Here is a 21,381-nt window from a genome sequence, read left to right on the forward strand (position 1 = left end):
TTTGATGCACATGAGATTTTATCAGACTATTCTGGTACATTTAGAAGATCTCTGAATGCAGGTGTTTCTTAACCTTTGGTGCACATCAAGATTTACTGTGGAGCTTTTGTTTCTCCAAAATTCGTGTCAGCTACCCAGACTTGGTGATCCTCTTATGTTATATCTGCAGTAAGGCCCATAAAAATTTTTTTTTTAATATTTATTTTTGAGAGAGAGGGAGGGAGGGAGAAAGACAATCTAAAGGAGGCACCAGGCTCTGAGCTGTCAGTACAGAGCCTGATGCAGGGTTCGAACTTACAAACCACGAGATGGTGACCTGAGCCGAAGTCAGACGCTTAACTGACTGAGCCACCAAGGCCTGTGCATCTTTATTTTTTAAACTTCCCCCAGATGATTCTGATATATATCAGAGGTCAGCATTTACTGCTACCTACCCTCCCCACCCCCAAAAGGGCACACAGCCTTCCTTAAGTTCCCATTCTCTCCTAAGGTGCAGTAGAAAGTCTGCTGACTTTGATACAAGTGTTATCTCTGCCACTATACTCTGGACCTCTTGAATCTCTTCATCTGTAAAAGGTGGATAATATCACTTGTTTCACAGGTTTGTTGTGAAGATCAAATGAGACCATGCAAGTCAAAGCACTTTGTAAACTGTAAAATACAAAATGTTACTTCTGTTACTGCTAATGATAACAGCCCAGATGGGCAATGTGAAATGAACTTGATGGAGGCAGAGCCTGTTAAGCAGGGTGCTTATTCAGCCTGAAGCAAAGGCAGTAGGGGCCTGAGGTTCCCCAAGACTAAAAAGGCACTTCTCTTTGGTATTTGCCCTGCCTCTATGCATTCACTCATACCACAGTCACCCTCAACTTATATCTGAGGTTCTTGGCAAGAGTTGGGCCCCTATTCTTAGGCAAAAGTGTCATTCCCTTTGCCCTGGCCATTCCCTATGACACTGCCTGCTGTGGTAATATTTGGGAATGACTTCTTCATGTTCGAGCTAATTGCATGGCAGCAACAAGGGGGAAGGACCTCTCACCAGCAATAATGTAGGGGCATTATGGGACCAGGAAAAAATACCTGACAACCAAATCTCCACTCAGCCTACAGAAGAAGCAGAGCGGGTATTCCTGAATCCTATCTCTAACACTTTTCCTACACATTTGCTGGCCTATGCTCACAGCCTTGGAAAACACCTGCAGGTAACCTAGCAAGGCTTCAACTTCACAAGTGAGACAGTCAAGGCCTAAAATATGGACAAAAATGTGAACCAAGATATTGTGGCTGTTTCTGACCAGGAGGCACATGTAATATGTAGTTTTGGTAACTAAATATTAGTGTTCCCCTCTCCCCACATTTTATTGGTTGATGAAGACAGTGGGAGAATATTTGAAACTGAACCCAGACATGTGGTAACTGCTGCGAGAACAGCATGACATAGTGAATAGGAGCAGGCACTCCAGAGCCAAATTCCCTCAACTTGAATCCTAGGTCTGCCATTCACTAACTATAACCTCAGACAGTAACTTCACCTCTATCTGCCTCAGTTTCATCATCTATAAAGTGAGGAAGGTAACTAAACCTACCTACATCATAGAGTTGTGAGGATTAGATGAGTAAAGTTAGTTATGACAATTATGTCAATTAATTATGAGCAGACAGCAGTTCACTGCATTTTATTCCATCACCACCTTTTAGAAGAATCTCTGCTAAAATTTCAAAGTTGAGGGGTGTCTGGGTGGCTCAGTTGGTTAAGCATGACTTCAGCTCAGGTCATGATCTCATGGTTCATGGGTTTGAGCCCCGCATCAGGCTCTGTCCTGACAGCTCAAGGCCTGGAGCCTAATTTGGATTCTGTGTCTCCCTCCCTCTCTCTGCCCCTCCCCTGTTCACTTTCTGTCTCTCAAAAATAAACATTAATTTTTTTAATTTCAAAACTGAAAACAAGCTAAGAGATCTAGTTCAAGCCATTCATTGTGTGAACTTATACACTATCGAATACAAAATGATTTAAACACATTCTTTTGGGGGTGCCTGGGTGGCTCAGTTGTTAAGTTTACGACACTTGATCACAGCTCAGGTCATTATCTCAAGGTTGTGGGATGGAGCCCTGCATTGGGTTTCATGCCGGGTGTGGAACCTGCTTAAGATTCTCTCCCCTCTGCCCCCGTCCCTCACCGCTTGTGCATGTGTGCACACAGTCTATCAAAAAATAAAATAAATAAAATTGGGGCGCCTGACTGGTTCAGTCGGTTAAGCGTGGGACTTGATTTTGGCTCAGGTCATGATCTCATGGTTCATGAGTTTGAGCCCTGCATTGCGTTGTGCACTGGCGGTGCAGAGCCTGCTTGGGAGTCTCTCTCTCCTTCTCTCTGAGCCTTCCCTGCTCATGTTCTCTCTTTCAAAATGAACTCAATAAATTTAAAAATAAAAGATTGTTTTTTTAATTTTTTTTTAATGTTTATTCACTTTTGAGAGACAGAGAGTGAGAGTGGGGGAGGGGCAGAGAGAGAGGGAAACACAGGATCCGAAGCAGGCTCCAGGCTCTGAGCTGTCAGCCCAGAGCCTGCCCGATGTGGGGCTCGAACTTACAAGCTATGAGATCATGACCTGAGCTGAAGTTGGATGCCCAACCGACTGAGCCACCCAGGCGCCCCAAAAATAAAAGATTTAAACACATTCTTTTGGAGGCACCTAGGTGGCTCAGTCAAGGTTAAGTGATAAGACTCTTGTTTTCAGCTCAGGTCATGATCTCACATTTCATGAGTTTGAGCCTCACGCTATCAGTGCAGAGCCTGCTTGGGATTCTCTGTCTCAAAAATAAATAAACATTAAAAACACACACACACACACATTCTTTCAGGCAAGAGTAGGGGAAATAAGGCACCACCAAAGAGGTAAAATAACATTTGTCTACCAACACAGTCCTTGGCCCATCCACAGGCTGGTGGCTTAGGCACCAGCTGGGGAGGAAGAAGTGTGTGTACAAACTAGAGAAGGCTATCTTCTTGTACTAAACAGAGCCAGCAAATGTTCACAAACTATTGTCCACTATTTTTCTGATAACAGAAATATTATTTGCGGAGAGATAAAATCTGTATACCAACTCTTTGGAATGTATATGTAAATGTGAATAGCTATAATTGTTTTTTTTTTTTTAATTTTTAAACATTTATTATTTTCTTTTTTTTGAGAGAGTGCAAGTGGGGAGGGGCAGAGAGGGAGACACAGAATCTAAGCAGGCTCCAGGCTCCGAGCTGTCAGCACAGAGCCCGATGCGGGACTCGAACCCACAAACCGTGAGATCATTACCTGAGCTGAAGTTGGACACTTAACCGACTGAGACACCCAGGGGCCCCATATAGCTATAATTGTTTTTATAACATTGAGACAATTTTGAACAATTTCAAATTCTGGGCTTTTTAAACATTATACCACCGTGTCATTACATTTTACCACCATGTATTTAAATGTTTTTAGAACATGACTTTGTTAATATTTTGAAAATTTGGATGTACTACATTCAATAATTCATGCATTATTGAAGAAATTATTTCCAGGTTTTGATATTAAGTTGCTGCGATGAACGTCTTGAAATAAATCTTCATGAGTATCTCAACTTTTATGTACTATAAATTCTAAGAAACAGAATTTCTAGTCTAAGAATATTTTAAAGACTCTTGACAATTATCACCAGATTGTCCACCAAGACAGTTATGTAACATTTCTGCTCCCACCAATACCATATTAAAATGCAAGTTTCACCCACCCCTGGAATTATCTTTTAAAACAAACCAAAACAAGACTTCACTAATTTAAGAGTTATAAGTTTATTTTCCCATTTTTTATTATTGAGATTGAATAGTTTTCACTTTATTGGAGATTTTTGTATATTTTGTGACTTGTCCCAATCTTTACGTACTCTACTGCTTGTCTTTGTCTTATTCTCTGTATCCTCTTGTTTTACAAATGTTGTTGCAAACATTCTTTCCTAGTTTATGTACCTTTAAATTGTGCTTATTGTATTGGCATTTATTGTCCATACTTTTTTTTTTTGGTTCTGCCCATTTAATAATTAACACTCTCCATCCTTAGATTAGATAACCAGTCACCTTTATTCTTGTTTAGTTGTTTTATGCTTTTACTTTTTACAGTTTAATCTTTAGTTCCATATAGAAATTATTTGAGTATATTGTAAAATGAGGCTCTAACTTGATTTTTTCCAAATAGTGAACCAGTAACTAGAGAATCATTTACTGAATAATCCTTCATTTCCCCATTGCCTTGTCTCCAGAATATCAGATCTCTTAATACACACAAAGTACTGCACAATTTGAAATTCTATTTCTTTATAAGCAATCAGGGACCATGGCTATCTTGTTCACCACTGTATACTTAGAACCTAGTATAGTGCCTGGAATTGAGCAGGCACTTATTAAGTGTTTCTGAATTATGAGGTTAAGGTTACTGTCATGCAAAACTGGGAAACAAAAAGAGGCACCCTTTGGAATGGATATGATCCAAGTCAGGACCTCTGTCTAGGTGACTGTTAGGCCACCAAGCCTGGGGTTTCCTTAATGTTCTGAAATGCTCTGAGACAAGAAAAGATAACAAACATATATTCTTTACCAGGAAGCTTGAGATAATGTTGGGAAAAAAAGCGTATTCTAAGTGAAAGATATTACAATCTCCATCAACTGCTAGTCAACCATACTGCTTGGGAAACACTAGGCCACAGTGACTCTCATGCTTCTTTAAAGGTTTCAGGAAGCTGTTACTGTTTTCAAATCTTGCATCTACTTCTCCTCATGAGGCCTAATTCCTGTATATAGTGCCTGAAGATTTTGTTGGGCCTTAGCATTATCTCACTGAACTTCAAGAGTTGCATCCAGATCTGGAAGTAGAAAAGCTGAAGGATATGGAGCTGAATGTTACTGAACCCAGTGCATCCCCAGAAATTAAATCTCCAATTCCTGATAAGAGCTTGTTTTCTTATCACTTGGCCTCACCCACCAGTTCAAATACTACTTCCCAAGAAACACTTTCATGCTCCCTTCTCCCTCAACCTTCTTGTTACTATCACACCACTTATCCTCCCATGCATAATGTATTTCTTTGCAGACTTCCTGCTAAACATGAAGTTCCTGAAGATTGGGGACTGTGTCTGTACTTCCAATATCTAACATAAGACCTGGCATGTGGGAAGTTTTAGTAATGTTTATTGAACTCAATCTGTTCTGTCACCTAGTTATGGAGCAGCAAAAGAAATTCTGCTTAAAAGAGAGATCCAGTGAGTTATATCTGAACCAACACATAATAGAACTGCAGGGTTACAAGAAGCCCTAAAAGTCATCTTGTCCAACCTCTCTTACAATGCTGAATTTCTTCTACAATATCCTTGTGTCAGGTAGTTATCTAGACTCTATTTGAACACTTAGTGATGGGAAGCTTATTACCTCTGGAATTAGCTTGTTTCATCACCAATAAGTTCAGGGTTTAAAAGTTCTACAATCACTTTGGCAAAAATTTATCCTCCTTTAGCTTCTACCCATACAAGTCTATTAATTCCTCTTTTATATGATAATCATTCAAATATTTCAAGACAGTTCATGTTCCCCAAGTCTTCTTTTTTTCAGGAAAAACATCTCCAGTGTTCCAAGTGTGACTCACATGATGTGGTCTTGACTTCTTTCTCCATACTCCAAGGGTAGCCTGACCACTGCAAAGCCAGGCAGGTCTATCATCCCCCTTGTCCTTTAGCATATGTTATAGTTACATTAATTCACACAACTCAGGGTATAGTCATTGTATGAATGACTTTAGCACACTGTTGACCAAACCCCCTTAATCATTTATACAAGTTGCTAAGCCAGGCCCCTTCACCTCTTTCCCTGAGGTCATGCAATTGGAATTTTTTAGACTCAAGTGAGGAATTGGTTTATTCTGTTAAATTTTATCTTGTTAGGTTTGATCACTGCTCCAGCCCTGTCAAGACCTCTACGAATCTGGGTTCTGCCTTCCATTATGATCACTACCTTCCTCTGTTTTGTGTTACCTATAAACACGGTGAGCAATCAAACCAGTGACAAATGCCAAATGGAAAGAACCTTGTGATAAGACATCAGAGCCCTCCTCCCAAATTCATTCCAACCCTGTGTCTGCACTTTACCAGTACCCAGCTTGTGTTTGTAAGCTATTCCTGCTTTCATTGTGCAAAGTCAGGCCAGAGTTCTACCTTGGTGCTAACTTACTTCCAAACTGGAAGGCCTTGTCTTCATTAGCTCATCCCATAGTCGGCGCCAGATGGCTTGAGTGGAGAGGCCTGTGGGGAGAAATATCACCTTTATTTGGCTGCTCTTTGGCCACCATGAGTGAAGTACATCAGCCTTTAGTGTTGCCTTCTCTGGATTCACAGGAGCAATATGGCAGACTAGTAAAGAGCACTGGCTCTAAAGACAGACTGCCTGGGTTTAAATATCAGCCAACCACACTCTAGCTGTGTGACTTTGGGCGAGTTTACTTCATTTTTCTGTACCTCAGTTACCTTATCTGTAAAACATAGTTAATAATAGTTATTTCATAGAGTTGTTGAAAAGATTAAATGTGTTTCTCCAAGTAAAGTGCCTAGGAGAGTGCTTGGCACATCAGGATTAGTTAGATAAATGCTGGCTATTAAAAGATCTGTCTAGGGGCGCCTGGGTGGCTCAGTCGGTTAAGCGTCAGACTTCAGCTCAGGTCATGATCTCACGGTCTGTGAGTTCGAGCCCCACGTCGGGCTCTGTGCTGACAACTCAGAGCCTGGAGCCTGTTTCGGATTCTGTGTCTCCCTCTCTCTCTGACCCTCCCCTGTTCATGCTCTGTCTCTCTCCGTCTCAAAAATAAATAAACGTTAAAAAAAAAAATTAAAAAAAAAAAAAAAAGATCTGTCTAATGAGTGGTTTGGGAAACAGCAAGGTAAAATAGAAAAACTAAGATTCAGAAGATCTGGGTTTTAGTCTAACTTAGCTATTAATTGTGGTGTGCCTATGGTTTCACTTTCATTAGTATAATTGGGATCATTTATTTGCTTTGTGTTTCACTGGACACTGTAAGGAATCTGGTAAGGAAGCAGGTGTGAGGGTACTTTTGAAAAGCGTGAGTTCTACACAGGTATCAGGTGTAATATTTACCAGAACATTATGGTGCCTGGCTTATAATCACTGAATGAGAAAGAGAGAAAGACACTCACCTTTCTTGAGGGCGGTTTCCTCAATCCTCTCCAAGTAATATATATTGAGCAGAGGTAAGATGCTTTGAAGTATTGGGCCTGGGAGAGCTACAAAAAGAAAACACAAAATTTATTTTTTTCTCCTAGGGTTCCAAGCATTATTTATCCTATTGGAAAGGAAAACAGAAGGGCAGACTTCTCATTTGGCAAATGGAACCTCCAGAAGCTAACCTAAGTCTAATTCAAACTCTAATCCACTTATCTTCAGCCACTTAGTTAGCACCTGGAATTTCAGGGACATGCACATCTTCAAGGGTGAGATAATAAAGCAAGCTGATATACTCATTTAGAAGCTGGTCAGTTCATTTCTGCCCAAGCATAATGAAACATTCTGCATTTGAAAGGTTCTATTGAGGGGCACCAGGGTGACCTAGTTGGTTAGGTAACTGAGTCTTGATTTCAGCTAGGGTCATGATCTCACAATTTGTGGGTATGAGCCCTGCATCGGGTTCTGTGCTGGCGGCTCGGAGCCTGCTTGGGATTCTCTCTCCCTCTCTCCCTCTCTCTCTCTGTCCCTCCTCTGCTCTCTCTCACAATAAATAAACTCAAAAAAAAAAAAAAAAAGATAAAAAGGGGTGCCTCGGTGGCTCAGTCGATTAAGTGTCCGACTCTTGATTTTAGCTCAGGTCATGATCTAGCAGTTTGTGAGGTCGAGCCCCGCATCAGGCTCTGCACTGACAGTGTGGAGCCTGCTTAGGATTCTCTCTCTCTCCACCCTTCCCCTGATCTCGCTTTCTCAAAATAAATAAACTTAAAAAAAAAAAGATAAAAATACAAAACAAATAAAAATTCCTATTGAATATGTGTGATAAAAATGTCCAACATAATCTGGGCCGTACTAACTTTTCCAGCTCTCTGCTTTGTCTCCTATGCTTCATTCATGCTAAATTACTTTTACATTTATTTAACATGTCACACTATTTTCTGTCTCTGTGCCTTTGTCATGCTGCTCTCTACTAGGAATGTCCTTGCCATTTTCATCATATTAACTATTCATCTTCCAAGTATCATGTGCCTTTTATCAAGCCTTTTCTGAATCCCCTTCCCACTCTTCCAGGTTGGTGACTCCCATCCTTTGGGCCCCTACTATATTCTGAACTAGTACTTTCCAGTGAACAATAGAAATAATCCAGCCCTAACTCTAAATTCAACATATCATAAAAACAAAACTTGCTCTTGCTGATGTCTAGAGCCGAAAGGCTTTACAGTATTATGGCTAAACAGTTTAGTCTCTAGAGTTGGACAAAACTGAGTGAAATTCTGATTCTATTACTTAGTTATGAATCCTTGGGCAAATTAACATCTTTAAGACTCAGTTTTCTCAATTTTAAAATGGAAGTAATAATAACTACCTCATAATATTGCTATAAAAATTAAAGAAGATCATACCTGTAATCTTTTTAAGACCATTCCTGGCCATAATAAGCTCACTAAATGTTGTCTATTATTATCCTTATCCTGTCAATACCACCTCTATCCTGCCAAGAACAGTCTAAGATCTTAGAGTATACCATATCTAAGGAAAATCTTTCAAAACTTCTAGGATCTCCCTTTATCTTTACTTGTGGAATAAGTGAATCTTGATGTCCACAGTCTAGTACAATTCTTTGTACATAGTACTCAGTGTACTTGCTGAATGAAAGTATTAATTCCCTAAGCTATTACATTAACGTAAGTTCTCTATTGCATTCAAGCTCCATATCCTGGCATTCAAGGTATAACATACCTATTCTACTTGTTTCCTCACTGTATCCTTTCCTGCTGCCTCTACTCACTTTACCCTTCTCTCTCCCTACACAAAGCAACGCTAGTCCACTGCCTCCAGGAAGCCTTTCTTGGCTGTTAGCCCACACTGAGACCTTCCTCCAAAGCAGCACTTCTTCCCAGGCCTCTTACTTGGCCCTCCTAAGAGGCCTAACCTGATTCAGCTTTTTCTGTGTGACTATTTACCTAGGCTAGGCCCATAGGAGCTCGTCCTCCTCTGTCCCTCCAATCTGCTCTGTTTAGCCATCCCCTCTCACAGCCATAGGGATTCTCATCCCCTATTATCCACAAACTCCTCTCTTCCTTTCTCCATTCTTCTTAAGCCAGGCTCTTCCTTGCTTCTTTCCAGCCTCTACCTTTACTGCCTCCTCTTCCCAACTTGGGGCCTCTATACCCAGTCCTCTTCCCTCCTAGCCAAGTTTAGCATTCTAGAAGCTCCAGGCTGATAGAGCCAATCCTCTCTCTGCCTTCTTCCAGGCAGACTCTTCAGGACTCTTCTGAGCCCCCTGCCCAGCTCCACTGAGACTTCACCTATTCCCCATGGGTCAGCCTGACCCTTCTCCTCTCATCTGTTGGCACAGGGCCTCCACAACCCCTCCCCCCATCAGCTTGAGGACTCTAACAGTCTTCCCCACTACAGGAAGACACTTGGGCCTCCTCAGGATCGCTGCCCCACCCCCACCTCACCAAGGGCCTTCCCACATCCCTAGGCCTTCTTTAACCACTCTCCACAGCCTTGGGCCTTATTCCTGGAGGCCCAACCCGTCAAACTCCAGGGCCCTTTCTTCACAGCCATCTCCTCAAAGTGCAACTCAAATCCAGAATCCCAGGACCTCAAGCCTTCACTTCTGACCTTACCAGGGCCTTCCTCCTGGCAGAGGCACTACCACCACTCCGGAGGCCTTCTCCAGAACCTCACCCCCCCCTACCCCTTCAAGGCCTGGGGGCCTCCTCTTCTCTCCTGCCACTCCCTCCGGGTTCCCTGGGCCCTGGGCCTGGCCTGGATCTCCTCACCCAGCTTCGGCCGGGCCTCTGGACCCCACCCCCTCACACCACCAGTCTGTCAGGCCCAAGGCCTCCCTCATCCCCGTGCGGCCAGGCCTACCCCCCCCCCCCGCCCCCGGAGCCCTCACTCTGCTGTCTATCACTCTCACCATCAGTGTTCGCCAGGCCGACCCGAGTTTTTCCTCACCAGCTGCCAGGCTGGGGCCGGCGGGGCCCACCCCAAAGCCCGGCCTCCGCGTGCGCATCCGGCTGCGGGCCTTCTCTCCTGCGTTACCTGACCCGAGCCGGGCCGCCCTACTCCCAGGCCCACCAGCCCGGCTGGTCGGTTTGCCCTTCCCGGCCCCTCGGCCCAGGGCCGCGGGCCGCCCGCCTTGGCCGCTCAGCCTGGGCACCCTCAGCCCGGAGCCGGGCCGTCGGTCCCGGCAGCTTTCGGGCCCGGTGCTTCCTTTGGCTCCGACTCAGCCCAAGGCCTCCTAGCTGCGACGCGCCCCCTCCCAGCCGGGATCCCCGGGCCGTCGCCCCGCCTGGGGCCTCCCTGGCCCTTCCCGCCTGTCCGTCATTCGAGCCTCCCTAGATTGCTGACCCGCTCCCGGCCTCCCTTCACCCGCTCGGGCCCTTCCTCCGCTCAGGCCAGTCCGAGTGGCCTCCGGCGTTCCCTGCCCTGCCCGTCAGTCAGTCCTGCGCTGAAGCAATTGGGCACCCGAGGCCCCGGTCGTCAGTGCGCTCCCCTCAGCCCTGGGTCGTCGGACAGGCCTCGGCGCCCCAAGCCTTCGGCCTCTCCCCCAGCCCCTCGCTCTCCATTCCACTGGGCTGCCCTGGCCCATCAGCCTGGCCTCGGTAGTCTCAGCACCCGCGGTCCGTCAAGCAGACACCGGAGGCCCCGCGCGTCAGTCAGGTTAGGTGGCCCCGGGCCTGGCCTCCTTGCCTTAGGCCGGGCCTCCCAACCTCGGCCCCCGCCCCCAAGCGGCAGGGCCATCTCTGCCCGTCGGTTCGACATCCGAGACTCCCCAGCCCGGCCCGTCTCGAGCGTCAGTTCGGTGCCCACGGCCGGTCCGTCACTCCAGCCTCTGTCGTCCGGGCCCTGCCTGCTTGGCCCCAGACCGGGCCTCCTGCCCTCGCCCCCCGCGACCCCCTAGCCAGGCCGCGGTGCAGGTCCACCTGCCGATTTGGTCCCTGCTTTTACTCTGCCTAGTCCAGTCAGTCACGGAATTCGTGTTCCGACCCGACGGTGCGGCTTCCAGTCCCCCGGGTTGGGCCTTGCCCCAGGCCTCCCGGCCTCGCCCCCCGCGCCCCCCGGCCGCTGGGCCGCCTCCGCTCGTTGCCAGAGGTAGCCCCTCACCCCGCGACTTACCCCACACCCCGCTCTCCAGAACCCCCATATGGGCGCTCACCGCCCGCCCGCACAGCTCGAACAGGGCGGGGGGAGCGCTGGGGCCCGAGGCCGAGCTCTTCGCTGGCGCCGCCTCCCGGGACGTGGCCTCCATGGTCGTTGCCGCCGCTACCTCACAGAACCAGCAACTCCGGGCGCGCCAGGCCTCGGGCGCCGCCATCTTGGGGAGGTGCGCGATCCCGAGAGTGGCACCCTCGCGCCGCCATCTTGAAAAGGTCAGCAGTTAGGACGGTTTCATCAGCGATGTGGGGAAGACTGGGAACTGCGCTAAAGGAACGTCGAGTAAATGCGCATTCTTACCAAGTCTCTTAGAAGCCAATACTTTAAATAAATTCGTATATCAATGTATTTGGCTCTGGCGCGATCAAGGGGATATCTCTTAGCAAATCCTCCTTAGGCACGAATACTAGCTCCCCCTGTCCCCTGCCTGTGGACGGTAGTATATGCCAATCCGAGCGTGTGTTCGCGACTACGACGAGTCTGCCGCACTTCCGGCCAGATCGCCGGATATCCGCTGAGTGACCCTTACAAGTCCTTCTTGATCCTGAAGTGGAATAGGTGCCGCTGTTGCTGCTGGTGTTGAATTCAGGACCGTAGCGGAACATGGGGCTGGAGGACGAGCGAAAGATGCTGACTGGGTCCGGAGATCCCAAAGAGGTAAGGCAAGGCGACCGACTCGGCCCTCTTCACTGCCCTGAGGCTCAAGACCAAGCCCGCCAAAATACACGCGGGGCCCTGTTGGCCTTGGATTCGCCCCTGGAGTTTGCACGGTCGGGATTTACTGGTTCCCTCGACCCAGCCCCAGAATTCGTCGATTCATCTGGGGCTAGTAGATGACTAGCTTTTCTCTGGGCCTTGGTTTCCCCGTCTTGTGAAAGCGGTGACGGTTTAACGAGAGCGAAAATGCTGTGTCGCCTAAACTTTTGTAAAAATAGTATCTGTGTTTTTAGTCAATCAGGTGTTCTGAGATCCTGGTTTGACAAGGTCAGGGAGCAAGCAGACCAACCCTAGCGCTTCCCTCCGCTCAGGTCAGGAATCCTGCTTCTTCTGTTGAGGTTCCGGAGATCTGGCCTTATGGTAGTTTCTGTGAGGAAGGGATTTCTTTTTCTTTGGTGGGGGTGGGAGTGGGAGGTATATTTGGGGACGGTGTAGGAGTGTGCAGTATAATTCTGTGAGGATGGAAGAGGGAGCTCTTTCCCAGAGGAAGAATTCCAACCTAGTAATAATATATTGACAGCTTACTATTCCATTCCAAGTTCTTTATATGTACTCATTCCTTTAAGCCACCCCATAGTCCTATGAGGTACGTATTAGGTACTATTCCTGTTGTCATTTTACAGGTGAGGAAGCTAGCATAGAGAGGTTAAATATCTTTTCTAAGGACCACACCTAAGAAATCATGGAGCGAGGAATTGAACCCAAGCCACATGGTTCCAGAGCCAAGACTTAGCCACAGTGCTATACAGCTTTAGAGAAGCCAGCTAACTTTTGGTTTTCAGTCACATTTCCTATCCTTTGTTTTGTTCTCTAGTCACTTCTGGGCAGCTGTTCTGGGTTTATGGGTTCAGAGTAGTTGAAAACTAGTTGATCCCATGATTTTTCTTAGTCTTATTTTCAGAAAGAGGACCAGAAAGAAATGGAGCTTGCCTCAGGAAGTATACCAGAAAGTTCAGTAGAGCTCACCACAGCAGCAGATGAGAAAAAGAAAGTAGTCAGTTTTTTTGTTTTTTGTTTTTTTTGTTTTTTTGTTTTAATTAAGAAAACTGAGGTCTTTTATGAAGAACCTATCTATACCTTTTGGACAATAAATCTTTTTATCTAGTGTGACCTTGGTTTTTGTCATTGACTGGAAATTTTATATGAAGTAGTCCCATTTTCAGACTTGTATTTGGATTTGTTTTTCCAAAACATGCTGTGATACTTCTGTTACAAAATCATCAAAATGATCAACGTAGTACCATTGCTAATAGGGAAATGATACAAAGGTCTTGCTTCTGGGATACAAATTTCAGGTTTCTAACTCGGGCAGGTTAGGATTTCAATTTGGTGGGTGGGAGGATTTTTTTGTTTGTTTTTTTGTTTTTGTTTTTAAAAAAAAATTTTTTTTTAACGTTTATTTGTTTTTGAGACAGAGAGAGACAGAGCATGAATGGGGGAGGGTCAGAGAGAGAGGGAGACACAGAATCTGAAACAGGCTCCAGGTTCTGAGCTGTTAGCAGAGAGCTGGACATGGGGCTCAAACTCACGGACCGTGAGATCATGACCTGAGCTGAAGTTGGCCGCTTAACCGACTGAGCCACCCAGGTGCCCCTTGTTTTTGTTTTTGAGAGAATGAGTGAGTGAGCTGGGGAGGGGCAGAGAAAGAGGGAGAGAGAGAATCCCAAGCAGGCTCTGCACTGTCAGCACAGAGCCTGTCGTGAGGCTCAAGCCCAAAAACAGTGAGATCATGACCTGAGCTGAAACCAAGAGTTGGGATGTTCAACCGACTGAGTCACCCAGGTGCCCCTGGAAAAACTTTTTCAGTATGAATTTTTTTTAAAGAGCAAGGTTAAGAAACCTTAATGAAAAACTGGAATTTGACATCCTAAAAATCATCTTCATGTTTAGAAGAGATCTTTGCTAATTGTGAGAATAAATAGCCTGGGTTGAACCTGCCTTACCCTTCCCAGCTTTCATTAGAATGAAGCAAATTGTGTTGGAATTTTGAAAACTTAATGAAGGATTGCTAAGCTAATTTGTTGTGGGTTTTTTTTTTTTTTTTTCTTAATCTTTGTATATACCTTTTCTTTCCCTTCCCCAAATGTGGACATGTGCATTCACATTCCTGTGAATGTAAATTAAGGCAAACACCTTAATTTAGACAGGTTGAGATACTGCAGTTCAGACTCTGCTATGCCTGAGATTTAAGCCTATGCTGATGCTCCCACAGGGAATCTTTTACATTATTTGTAAAAGTTTACATTATTTGTAAGTTTGAGGTTGTGTCCCTGAATCAGAAGTAAATAGGTTAGGGCATGGTTCCAAGTTTGTGAATGGACTACTCTAGACTTTTGATGCACTTAACACTGATAGTTTACTTAGAGTCCTGAGGGTTCAGCAAGCCAAATGCAGTAACTGGAAAGCATTGGCTATGGAAGAGTTTAGGTTTGGCCATTTTCATATTCCCAGTTCAAGTTCAGTGTCTAGAGAAAATGTTTTCCTCCTAATTTCATTTGGGATGTAAGGATGAAATTAAGCTATTTTTGGTGCTAGGACCTACCAGAATTCCAAACAAAATACTTTAAGTTATATAGGTTCCATGTGAACATCAGCTTGAATCTGTATCAGAAAATGTCTAATTAGGGATGTCTGACTGGCTCAGGCTGTAGAGCATGCGACTTTTTTTTAAATCTTGGGGTGGTGAGTTTAAGCCCCACTGGGTGTGGAGCTCACTTAAAAAATGTCTAATTAGTGTTTGTTATTTCTAAACTGGGAGCCCTTTAAGGGGCTGTTGTGATTAATCAAATTACAGATAAGTACTTTAGAGGCTTTAGAGTGTCCTGCACACTTTAGGTTGCTGCTAATTAAAGTGAGATAGTGTGTCCTTGTTGCAATGTACTCAGGGTTTGTTTTAATTAGGTATGGTAAGGTTACAGGCATGGAGACAACTGTTCTTGAAAGAAGAGTTTGTATGGGTTCCAAGAAAAGGGGGGAAGGCCACACCCCCCAGGGCCACATGGGAAAGTGCCTGGACCAGCCGAGAGAGCAAGGGAAACCAGACTTTTGGTTTCTGAGGGAAAGAATGGGTGAGGCAAGATAGTCAAGCTCTGGCAAGGTTAGGATTAGATAGTTTGAATAATTTCCTTGGGTTCTGGGCTATAGAGGTGGTCTCCAGTTGTTTGGTACTTGACTCTAAGGAGATTAGGGCAGGGACAATAACAGGTTTAGTGTAGGAGAGTTAGATAAAGGAGGTAGTTGGTGATAAGGGTTTTTTGGATTGGTTGGTTTACATATGAAAGATGTGTCCTTAAGGCAAGTTGCTGCCTAGAAATTAGCCAGCCCTGGGAGGGGCTTTCTCTCCTGGATTAGTAACGTAGCAATGCCCTACAATGTCAAAGCATCATAAAATATAGAAAATTTAAAAAAACACAATTAATACAATGCTTATCCTCCGTAATTACAACAATCAGTGTGATTGGGAATATGTATTTCCTAAATTGCTGCTGACATTAATTTTGTTTTCCTTTTTTAGGAGGAAGAGGAGGAGGAGGAATTAGTGGTAAGAGCCGTCTCAGGTTTGGAACTACCTCAGTAAAAGAAAGTTTGAGCTTCGTGAAACTCTTAAGGGCATTTTAAGGCGTCTTTACTTGACACCTTGGAAAAGATGGAAGTGGAAAAGGCCTTTAATCCTTCCTGTGCTGTGGAGTGTTTGGGGGGTGGTGTGGGCCTGGGAAACAGTCTTTTCTGGGTTTGGGGCTTTAGTCATGGCGTCAGGGAGCAGAGCAGCATCTTGAGGATCTAGTACTCAATTATCTGCTATTTGTGGTTTAATAAAGAATTCTGGAAGGAGCTCTTCTTGTATAGTCCTTCTCCATGTTAACATTGCCTTTCTAGCTGGACAGCTGGGGTTGCATAGGCCTGGCTGTCAGATGAGGAGAATTCAAATTCACAGACATTACATATCCCAAAATGCTATGTTAACAAGTAAGGCCTCCTATAGATCTGCTTCAAGTTTGGCTAGGTTTCCTTTACCACCTTGTTTTTCAGATAGGACTGAGGCTTTCAGTGCATACTGGCAACCTTGGAAGGCAGGAATGTGAAACTTTCCCCTACTACTTAGCATCAGAATTGAATGGGAGACCCCATTCTGCCATTTCTGGCGGCAGTGTGGCTCTGCCAGCTGGCCTTCTGCACGGTAATTCAGAGGCAGCACCTTGGTTTGGTGGTTGTATTAATCAAAGCAGATGGTTGTGGGTCTCCTCCTATAACCCCATTTTGGTTCTTCTCTGTGTTTCTCCTTCAGGATCCTCTAACAACGGTGAGAGAGCAATGCGAGCAGCTGGAGAAATGTGTAAAGGCTCGGGAGCGGCTAGAGCTCTGTGATGAGCGCGTATCCTCCAGGTCAAAGACAGAGGAGGATTGCACAGAGGAGCTCTTTGACTTCCTGCATGCAAGGGACCATTGTGTAAGTCAGCCTAAAGTCAGGAAGGGGGAAACTTATAGTGGCCAGGCAGGCTTGGTGCTGACAGCCTTTCCATCCTAGGACAGTTCCATCAATAAGCATTTACTTATTGGCCCAATATATGTCAGGTCCAGTTCTGAGCACTTTACATAAATAGTCTTATCTAATTCTGTTTTCACTGGAGATAAGGGGTCGTTATCCCCATTTTGCAGATAAGAAACTGAGGCTTAAAGAAGAGAAATGATGTCCCAACTTGGATTGGGAATCCAGTAAGAAAGCTGGATTTTGTATCTTTAAGTAACAGGCTATTTTAAAATAATTGATATCCTTGGGGCGCCTGGGTAGCTCAATCACTTAAGCGTCAGCTTTGGCTCATGTCATGATCTCATGGTTCGTGAGTTTGAGCCCTGTATCAGGCTCTCTGCTGTTGGCACAGAGCCCGCTTCAGATCCTCTGTCTCCTCTCTCTGCCCCTCTTCCACTCAGTGCATGTGTGCATGCATGGGTGTATGTGTGCGCATGCACGCAGTCTCTTTCTCAAAAATAAACATTAAAAAAATTTTTTTTAAATAATAATTTATATCCTTCAGCCTGTCTTATACATAGCAGTTGGTCCAAAAAGTTTTGTTTCTTTTTATTTATTTGTTTATTTTTAAGTTTATTTATTCTGAGAGAGAGAATGGTGGGGGGAGGGGAGGGGGCAGAGAGAGACAGAATCCCAGGCAGGAGATCATGAGCCAAAATCAAGAGTCAGGCACTCAACAGACTGAGCCATCCAGGTGCCCCTTCCTTTTTTTTTAAATTTTTAAAATTTGTATTTGACTCTTTTACATGTAAGAGTAAGGTATTGTAAATAAATTACAGAGTAGGCAAAAGTTAGATATGATTGGTTACATTAAAACTGATTGGTTAATAAGCATATGAAAAGGTGCTTAATACCTTTACCCCTCAGAGAAATACAGATCAAAACCACAATGAGATACTAGTTCATACCTACTAGGATGGCTATAATCAAAAAGATAGGGAGAATTGGGTGAAGGGGGTCAAAAAGTAAAAAGGAGAAAATAAATGACATTTGCCCCCATGAAAAAGTTAATGATCTCCATTCAACCAATTTTATGCTTCAACAATTCAATATTTGTGTTTTAATTCTGTAATATACACTGGAAGTACACAAATGTACACAAGTACCCCCCCATTAAACACATTGTGATAATCAAGGAAGGTATTTTATGAATATAGAAAAATCTAACTGAAATCATACTAGCTAGAGGTAACCATGTTTTCTTGTATACACTATCAGATTTTTAAATAAAAATGGCATCATAGATACATTTACATATAAAATATGAATAGAGGCATTTCTTTTTCAACATAATTTTAGTGGAAAGAAGCAAAATTTATATACAAAATATGTGTCTGTAATTCTCCATATCATGAAAGAAATAGATTGGTGTTGGTGAAATGTGGAGAAATTGGAAACCTCATACACTAGTAATAGGGATATAGATTGGTATAGCCCTATAGATAAATGGTCTGGCATTTCTTCAAAAAGTTAGAGTTAATATGACCCAGTAATTCCACTCCTACCTATATACTCAAGAGAAATGAAAACATGTCTATATAAAAGGTTGTACACAAATACTCACAGAAGCGTTATTCATAATAGGCAGAAAGGAGAACAACATATATCAACTGATATATGGATAAATAAAATGTAATATATCTGTATAATGGGATATTATTTGGCAGTAAAAAGAAATCATGTACTTTACTCAAAAATGTAAATTCTACCATATGATCTAGCAGTTCCACTTCTGGTTGTATACCCTAAAGAATTGAGACTGTTCAAGGACTTAAACAGATTAGTACATGCATGTTCACAGCACTCATAGTAGCTAAAAGATGGATGCAGCCCAAATGTCCACTGTGGTATATGCATACAATGAAATATTGTTCAGTCCTAAAAAGGAAAGAAACTCTGACATGCTACAACATATATGAACCTTGAAGACATGCTAAGTGAAATAAACCTATCACAAAAAGACAAATAGGTCATTCCACTTACTAGGTACCTAGAGTAGTCAAATTCATAGACAGAAAGTAGAATGGTGATTGTCGGGGGAAATGAGGAATTCCTTAATAGGTACATAGTTTCATTTTGGGAAATTGAAAAAAATTGGAGATTGATAATTGCTAGACAGTAAATTACTTAATGCCACAGAAATGTAGAGTTAAAAATCATTAAAATGGGGGTGCTTGGCTGGCTCATTTAGTGGAGTGTGCAACTCTTGGTCTCGGGGTTGTGATTTCAAGCTCCATGTTTGTCCTAGAGCTTACTTTAAAAAAAAAATAGTTAAGATGGTAAATTGTATATTATTTAAATACTTTTATGAGCCAAGCACTGGGTTGAGATCTGGGGATGAAATAGGCATGGTCCTTTCCTTCACCAAATTGAGCCAGCATAGAAGACAAGTAGAGTAGTAAACTCTCTTGGGTGTAGCCTTTTCAGGATGGCCTTCACTGATCCTCCTGTTTAAAGCTGCTAGCCCTCCCTGCCTTTTTATTTTCCTCAGAGCATTCCTCACTATCAGAAGTTAATCTTAATATATATTTTATGATTCTGTCATTGTGTAAGTTCCTTAAGAGACAGAGGTATTACCTGGTTTACCATTGTAGCTTACTCAGCATCTAGAAGAGTACCTGGCATATAGTAGATATTATATATAAACATTTGTTGAGTTAATAAACACTGTGATATGGGACATATAAGTTTCTGTGGGGAAGACAGAGGAGAGACACATTTGTGTGGGGATAGGAGTTTGTTTAGAGAAGGCTTACAAGAAATTACATGTAAACTTAAGTTCTAAAGGAAAAATAAAGGATGAAAAAAGTGGGAAAGAGTTCCAGGTAGAAGGGAGATAGTATTCAAGTAACTAGGGAGTTCACTAGGGCTCAAGAGGGGTGTGGGTGTATGGAACGCTGTGGAGAGACAAGAAGCAGTATTGTTCCAGGTCATGAAGGACCTTGTAAGCCAGGATATTAAAGCTGCCGTTTGATGACATCCTTTTCTTTCCCCCATGTAGGTGGCCCACAAACTCTTTAACAGCTTGAAATAAATGTGCAGACTTCACCCCAGCCTTCATGACCTGGTCATCAGGATACTTTCTTACGGTTTTGACCATGCCATTTGTTTATTTGTGTAACTGTAAGTTCATGTGAACCTCATGGATTTTAGCTAGGCAGGTAGCTTCTATGTAATTAGCAGTGATTCCTCTTAATAAAGGCCAGTGATCTGCAGATCTGCTGCCTCTTGTCCTTTTTTTAAATTTAATTTGAAAGTTTCAAACATAAGACTAGGTAGAACAATAATCAACTCCCGTGTACCCATCGCCTAGCAAGTATGCATCTCTTGATACAAAATTTACCTTGATGCCATTATCACACTTAACATGAACAGGGATGGCTCAATTTCATCGAATGCTGAGTCCATGTGAAATTCTCTCTTACAAGCGTCTTTTGACAGTTTTTGGTCTCAGTATTCAACAAGGTTGCTTTTTTAAAAATACACATATTTAGGGGCGCCTGGGTGGCGCAGTCGGTTAAGCGTCCGACTTCAGCCAGGTCACGATCTCACGGTCCGTGAGTTTGAGCCCCATGTCGGGCTCTGGGCTGATGGCTCAGAGCCTGGAGCCTGTTTCCGATTCTGTGTCTCCCTCTCTCTCTGCCCCTCCCCCATTCATGCTCTGTCTCTCTCTGTCCCAAAAATAAATAAAAACGTTGGGGAAAAAAAAAAAATTAAAAAAAAAATACACATATTTAGGGGGCCCCTGGGTGGCCTAATCAGTTAAGCATCTGACTCTTGATCTCAGCTTGGGTCTTGATTTCAGGGTCATGAGTTCAAGCCCTGCATTGGGCTCCACGCTGAGCATGGAGCCTACTTAAGAAATAACATACATACATATTTTAAAAAGGAGTGAGGAGATAATAAGTTTGTGAGGGGAAAGGTAGTGGATTCCAAGAAGGATGAAAAGGCACCTGGGTAGGCAGTGCTGGCAATGGGAAATTGGTTACATACATATGAGTAGAAGACATCTAGTAAGTTAGTATATTGAAGGTAATAAGTGCTAGGAGAGAATGAGTTACAAATAGGAAGAAACCAGAAGGATTTGAGCAGTGTTGAGGTATTTATGATCTAAATAAATACAGATTTCAATGTAAGTAAATACAGATGCCAGTGTATAAACATGTAGGGGATATATATTTCTTTAGCTCAGCCCACAAAGAAGGCTTTATTCTCCAATAAAAGGAACCAGGGTTCCTTGGAGGAATAGGTGATTCCAGAGCTGGGAAAGTACAAGACATTTGTTTGTTCCAGAGAGAAGGAAATGCTCAAAGAACGATAGGGACGTGTCAAGTACACAAAAGCAACTAGCCAAATCCGGAATAATTTGAGCATCAAAATATATAATGATAGTACTGGATTGTAACTCCATTGAATAAAATAATACAGGAATCCAAGCTAATAAAAATAAGTGAATCAATTAAAGGTTAGGTGAGGGGGGCACCTGGGTGGCTCAGATAGTTAAGTGTCTGACTTTGGCTTAGGTCATGAGCCAAACAGCCTGCCTGGGATTCTCTCCTCTCTTTCTGCCCTTCTCCCACCTGCATGTGTGCTTTCTCCCTTTCAAAATGAATAAATAAACCTAAAAAAAAAAGGTAAGGAAGGTGATACATATTACAAAAGGAGAATGTACAAACTGTAGCTTAAATGAAAGCTGGTATCCCCACTAAG

General features: G+C 43.6%; 2 protein-coding genes across 5 annotated transcripts in view; one reads left to right on the forward strand and one right to left on the reverse strand.

Annotated features, from left to right (window-relative positions):
• LRRC41 (leucine rich repeat containing 41) overlaps nt 1-11,919 on the reverse strand; it is a 19,798-nt gene extending 7,879 nt beyond the window's left edge. Inside the window, exons 1-3 of one of the 3 annotated variants that reach the window (XM_045477205.1) lie at nt 11,388-11,919; nt 7,229-7,315; nt 6,252-6,322 (exon numbers count right to left, since the gene is read on the reverse strand). In XM_045477205.1, the coding sequence (XP_045333161.1) occupies nt 6,252-6,322; nt 7,229-7,315; nt 11,388-11,586 (357 nt within the window). In that variant the 5' untranslated portion in view covers nt 11,587-11,919. The remainder of the gene's footprint in view (nt 1-6,251; nt 6,323-7,228; nt 7,316-11,387) is intronic. The other 2 variants (XM_045477206.1, XM_045477204.1) reach the window with 2 other exon arrangements.
• Nucleotides 11,920-11,929: 10 nt separating this feature from the next.
• Nucleotides 11,930-19,888, forward strand: LOC123597819 (cytochrome b-c1 complex subunit 6, mitochondrial). 2 transcript variants are annotated; one of them, XM_045477211.1, is made up of 5 exons: nt 11,994-12,083; nt 15,658-15,684; nt 16,173-16,320; nt 16,429-16,590; nt 19,673-19,888. In XM_045477211.1, the coding sequence occupies exons 3-5, from the start codon at nt 16,258-16,260 to the stop codon at nt 19,703-19,705; spliced, it is 258 nt and encodes an 85-aa protein (XP_045333167.1). In that variant the 5' UTR covers nt 11,994-12,083; nt 15,658-15,684; nt 16,173-16,257; the 3' UTR covers nt 19,706-19,888. The 2 variants fall into 2 exon arrangements, with proteins under 2 accessions (XP_045333166.1, XP_045333167.1); XM_045477210.1 differs by lacking the exon at nt 16,173-16,320 and having other exon boundaries at nt 11,930-12,083.
• The last annotated feature ends 1,493 nt before the right edge of the window (nt 19,889-21,381 follow it).

This window comes from Leopardus geoffroyi, chromosome C1 (genome assembly GCF_018350155.1).
Source record: "Leopardus geoffroyi isolate Oge1 chromosome C1, O.geoffroyi_Oge1_pat1.0, whole genome shotgun sequence".
NCBI lineage: Eukaryota > Metazoa > Chordata > Mammalia > Carnivora > Felidae > Leopardus > Leopardus geoffroyi.

Excerpts from the sequence above, each read along its gene's own strand:
- LOC123597819 (XM_045477210.1), top strand. The coding sequence starts at position 12,030 with ATGGGGCTGGAGGACGAGCGAAAGATGCTGACTGGGTCCGGAGATCCC. Across the intron at positions 12,084-15,657 it reads GGTCCGGAGATCCCAAAGAG|GAGGAAGAGGAGGAGGAGGA; the intron begins GTAAGGCAAGGC and ends TTCCTTTTTTAG. Across the intron at positions 16,591-19,672 it reads TGCATGCAAGGGACCATTGT|GTGGCCCACAAACTCTTTAA; the intron begins GTAAGTCAGCCT and ends TCCCCCATGTAG.